Source organism: Sitodiplosis mosellana, unplaced genomic scaffold, assembly GCF_009176505.1.
Source record: "Sitodiplosis mosellana isolate CC-2019 unplaced genomic scaffold, AAFC_SMos_1.0 Smas_scaffold_6197, whole genome shotgun sequence".
Lineage (NCBI taxonomy): Eukaryota > Metazoa > Arthropoda > Insecta > Diptera > Cecidomyiidae > Sitodiplosis > Sitodiplosis mosellana.
In genome coordinates this window covers 2,398,906-2,403,760 of record NW_022601438.1, presented here as the reverse complement: position 1 = coordinate 2,403,760, position 4,855 = coordinate 2,398,906, and the positions used below count along the sequence as shown (strand labels likewise).

At 36.5% G+C, this 4,855-nt stretch overlaps 2 protein-coding genes across 2 annotated transcripts; one reads left to right on the top strand and one right to left on the bottom strand.

Annotated features, from left to right (window-relative positions):
* Positions 1 to 476: 476 nt before the first annotated feature.
* On the bottom strand, positions 477 to 2,994 carry LOC129577339 (serine/threonine-protein kinase RIO1). Its single transcript, XM_055464149.1, has 4 exons — positions 2,696 to 2,994; positions 1,359 to 2,606; positions 1,032 to 1,197; positions 477 to 907 (listed from the first exon to the last, which is right to left on the bottom strand). Exons 1-4 carry the CDS (start codon positions 2,777 to 2,779, stop codon positions 684 to 686), a joined length of 1,722 nt encoding a protein of 573 aa, XP_055320124.1. The 5' UTR covers positions 2,780 to 2,994; the 3' UTR covers positions 477 to 683.
* A 255-nt stretch (positions 2,995 to 3,249) lies between these two features.
* Positions 3,250 to 4,551, top strand: LOC129577344 (cAMP-regulated phosphoprotein 19). Its single transcript, XM_055464164.1, has 2 exons — positions 3,250 to 3,394; positions 3,634 to 4,551. Exon 2 carries the CDS (start codon positions 3,700 to 3,702, stop codon positions 4,072 to 4,074), a length of 375 nt encoding a protein of 124 aa, XP_055320139.1. The 5' UTR covers positions 3,250 to 3,394; positions 3,634 to 3,699; the 3' UTR covers positions 4,075 to 4,551.
* Positions 4,552 to 4,855: the final 304 nt, after the last annotated feature.

Genomic DNA, 4,855 nt, shown 5'->3' with positions numbered 1-4,855 from the left:
CATTTTTGTTTCTCTTCATCTCGTAATTTTCTCCATTTATTGTGGGACAACGAGAAAATACGAGTTTGTTTATGTTTTAGCTCCCAGACGAAATAAAGAGAATCATGAAAAGTTGTATGAGAATCGGAATTTTGGGTTTGACGCAGTTATGAGCATCCGTTGAAAGGTAAAAGTTACAACGAGCGTTTTACAAATAAAAAATAATTCGAGAGAAAACAAAAACCAAACCAAATGAACTGGTTCCATGAACCATATGTTTGATCTTCTATTCCCTTTGACGCCGAGTTAAAATATAATACAAAATGTATTTTTTGTCTATTATAGGAGCAAAACAAAACGTGTGAAACGATGGTTTTCGCTTTATATTATTTTTTTCTGGGTTGGTTTTGAACAAAATGTGAGAATATCACAGCGAAATAACAGGTGACCATTATTGTCCATAAATTCAGTAAATTTTGGATAAACAAAGACATATATTTTAGCTGTTTAAAATATACGTATAAAATATTCTCCCTTCCTCTCGTGCGATGAGAATATTAACACTCTTTATTTATTTGATGAATCGCATTAATCCTAGCACCAGGTGAAAAATTATGTACATATTTGCTGTTGTTCAGATCAAGATCTGTGATTTATTTTATAAACATGTTTGCGTATTTAGTGTGTGGTAGTTTTTTTTCTGATTATTTCTTTTTCGTCCCTTGTTTTTCTTTGCGTTTCTTCAAATGTTTGGGCAATTTATTTTTTCGCTTTTCAGCTTTTGCATCTTTGACGGCTTTTTTTCGTAGTTTTTTGTCTTCGATGGATTCATCCTTGGGCCGCGCACTGTCTTTGAATCGGCTCTCACCGTCTGCTTCACTATTACTACTGCTATCGTCTGACGGTGAATCTTCATCGGAGTCGATGTCTAGAACAATAATCATAAAGTCACACCCCGTTAATGCAAAATTTATTCAAAGACGAATAACAAAACAATATATATTTTTGTACGGAAATGTCTAGAGTATACGGTATCTACTAGTCTTACACACCTTGCTCTTGTTGTTCGATATTTTCGTGCGAATTATCGTCGTTCTGTAACAGAACTGGTTTTGATTCAACCGTCAAATCTGATTTGAGGCCCGTAATTGTCTTGTAAACTAAATCACCACCAGCACCCCCTTTGGCCTTAATGATATCACGTTCGACGTCAACAACCTAACGACATGAATGAAATATTATTTGAATTTATTATATGCAATGAAAGTGAATTTTTTTAGGAGAAAAAAAAAATTCTTCAGAAAAAAGAAGGAATAAGAGAACAAATTGTCCTTCCAAAAAAAAGAGAAGAAACAAGAAAAAAAGAACCCGTTCCATACTTCGTCCAAACGTTTCGGAATATAAGCCCGTTTGAAGACTTCTTCCTCGATTTTTTCCTGTTCCGACAGCTCATTGATGTTTCGATCGCCGATTTTTTCCACCATTTGTTCCAAATAGTTTTCCATATTGCCTTCTGTAATATTTGGATCGGTAATGAATGTGAACAATTCACGTACAGTCATTGTGGCGACATCTTTCTTTGCGAAAAAATCCGTAATATTTGTACAATCCTTGCGCAGAAATTCCAATGCATGCGGATGATCATGCTCCACCGACTGTGACACATCGATAACGACAATTTTCCCATCGTGATACAGCAAATTGAATTCCGACAAATCGGCATGCACCAATTTACATTTGTTGAATATGTTCCACATCATGATCACACAATCATGGTACAGTTCACGAGCCTTTGTTGTTGAAATGTCGACATCTTTCAGTTTGGGTGCTGGCCAACCATTTTTTCCACAGAATGTCATGACCAATACGTGACTCCGCAATAAAATCGGTTCGGGCACATTGAGGCCCGCATTTTTCATACGAAGCAAATTACGCATCTCTTTTTCAGCCCATGTGCGTACCATTTTACGTGGATTGTGACGACAATAGCCGCTGCGAAAACGAAACTCTCCCGACACATACTTATCACGATCCTTGAACACTAAAATTGATGTTTTATAGATTTTAATGGCATACTCTGCATCAGTTTTTGATGTTGCATGATACACATTGGCTTCTTTGCCCGTCGATATGCAACCGTTAATTTCGGTGATTAGACCACGGTTGAGCAACTTGAATAGAATCATTCGCGTTCGTGGATCCATCACTTGTTCAGCCGTTGCACGATCATGTTTATCTTTTGCTCGGTATCGGTCTGCCTCTGCCTTACGATTGCTCTCCAGCAAAGTGTTTATCGCACTATTTGGCAATTGTGGGCCCTCATATTTTTCCACATTGATTTTATTTGTGTACTTTTTGAAGAGCTTATCGGATGGTTGAAAGCTGCTCACTTTATTACTGGACGTTTGTGCATTCGTATGCGCCACAGACGCACCGCCACTGCTGATCTGTTGATTGTTCTTTTGGTAACTGGCCGAAACTAATTCATAATAGTCTTCGTCATCACTGTCACTTGTGTATTCCTCATCATCATAGTCATAATTAGCATTTTCCTCTTTGCGACTGTGCTCCGTACTGAACAATGCACTTTCAACGCTCATTTTGGTCAATTTTTCCACAATGCGCTCCTAGAAACGAGAACAACAATTTCATCAACCCATTAAAATGATCCCGTTTATCCACTCAATTTCTCTGTTTCATCGTTTAAAAAACTCACTGTTTGTGGTGCAGCTACTTTTTGCTGTGGAATTACTGGCCCAGTGACATCCTCTTCGGCATCATCAAATCGTCCGTCATCCATCCTGAATGAATTTGTTGAAAGTTTCGCAGAATCGAAAAATTTCCGTTCCTCACGTATGATTTTACTAAACAAAACAATGCATTGAAATTCGCACACACGTTTCTCTTGCTCAGCTGTCAAACGATTTGAGGTTATGTATTTTGAAGTGTGTATGTGAATATGTCAGTTGGAACAGGAGCTTTTAGCACTCTCCCTTTCGGAAGAAGTCCTCAATGTGTGTGTACAACTCAAAATACGTTAAAAATAATTTCGCATATGTGTGCTTATGTGTGTGTCATTGATTTAGTGTGCTCGTTGTCGATAATACGTATGTGTTTGTATCGCTCACACTCGTGACGGTTGGTGTGTGCGTATATTTGTATGTGCGCCTTTTTTTATTCCCTCAATATATTCGTGCTGTCGCCGTGTTTTTCGTTTCTCTTGTCATTGGTTGAATTTTTTTCCCATACTGAGCTTCACTGTGGAGCTTCAATTTACTTGTAATGCAGTTTTGACGGCATTCGCTCTATTCGCAGTTTCAATTCAAGAAGCCATCTTACATCTAATAATAATAATAAAGAAAAAAAAAAACACGCAAATTTCAAACAAAAACAAATCAGTCGAACGAGAGACACAGTAAGTATTTGTTGAACTTGTTAAATGTTTCAATTGAATGCAAATTTTTCTTCTAATAAGCATACTAGAGTTAGAGAAAGAGAGTCTCTTTTTTCCTTGACAACGACAACGACGACATTACATTTACAACGTTTATGTAGAATATTTTGAGCGAATCGTTTGCTAATGCATTTTTTTACTCTTTTTTTCTTCATTTTTCTCTAATTTTTTGTTGCACCTTCTGTGTGCACACTGTGTAGCATCAGCCAACTGTTATCGAATTAAAAAAAAAAAAAAAACAAAACAAATAAAGCAACAACAACAAAATGAGCGCCAATCAATCAGAAGAATCATCATCATTTGCTGCACCCGAACCAGTTCCAAATGCGGCCGAAATTGAAAAGATGGAAGAGGAAAAACTCAAAGCCAAATACAGTACTGGTGGTGGTGTTGGTGGTCCAGGAATCGGACGGCCTGGTGGTCATTCCGCATTTTTGCAAAAGCGTCTATTGCAAAAAGGTAAAGGTCAAAAGTACTTTGATTCGGGCGATTATCAAATGGCCAAACAAAAAGGTGGCGGTACAAAATCATTATTTGCCAATAAACCAATCGGAGAGGCGATCCCAACACCCGAAACCGTTCCAGCTAGAAAAACGTCGATTATTCAGCAACCATGCAACAAATTTCAAACATCCAGCTAAATTTTTTAAGCTAATCTAATAATTCTAAATAGAAAACAACCACAACACACAACAACAACAAAACAACAACAAAAAACAATATTTCCCTTTTTTGTCACTTCTATTTTGTTCCTCTTTTAAAATATGAAAGTTAAATGCATCCGCAGCACAAGAACAACAAGGGAAAAAAACAAAAAAAGCAAAGTAAAAAAAAAAACAAAAGCAAGAAAATGAACGAAATTTCAACAAACATAGAACAAAACCTAAATTTAACCCGAGAAAAGTGGAATTTTTAAGAGAGAAGTGAATATGATTACATTACATTTATAAATCAATATTGTAATATTGTTGTTATTTATTTTTGTGATGATGATTGGGTGTGAAAATGATTAAATTGTCGATCTCGTTTCGGTCGCCTTTTATGTGCATTTTGTCGCAGTCGAAATAATGTTCCATAGAAGCATTTCGTACTTTATAATAAACAACATAGAAATTTGATTTTTGCTTCTATCCTTCTTTGTGTCTGTTGTAAAACATTTCAAATCGAGCAGAATAGTGCGTTTTCAACCATATAGCAAATTACATGTAGAAATATCAGCGAGAGGCTAAGTAGTTGTTCATATGGACAAAAGAGATTTTTATTCGGCTTACAGACGATACACGTACAGATGTGCATGTTTGAGCATGATTGCAAACAGCAGCAAAAATAAAATTAAACGTATATCATTTCTCTCTCTCTCTTCTCTATCTCTCTCTCTCTCTCTCTCTCTCTCTCTCTCTCTCTCTCTCTCTCTCTCTCTCT

Excerpts from the sequence above, each read along its gene's own strand:
- LOC129577339 (XM_055464149.1), bottom strand. The coding sequence starts at position 2,779 with ATGGATGACGGACGATTTGATGATGCCGAAGAGGATGTCACTGGGCCA. Across the intron at positions 2,607-2,695 it reads AAGTAGCTGCACCACAAACA|GAGCGCATTGTGGAAAAATT; the intron begins GTGAGTTTTTTA and ends TCTCGTTTCTAG. Across the intron at positions 1,198-1,358 it reads TTCCGAAACGTTTGGACGAA|GTTGTTGACGTCGAACGTGA; the intron begins GTATGGAACGGG and ends TCATGTCGTTAG.
- LOC129577344 (XM_055464164.1), top strand. The coding sequence starts at position 3,700 with ATGAGCGCCAATCAATCAGAAGAATCATCATCATTTGCTGCACCCGAA.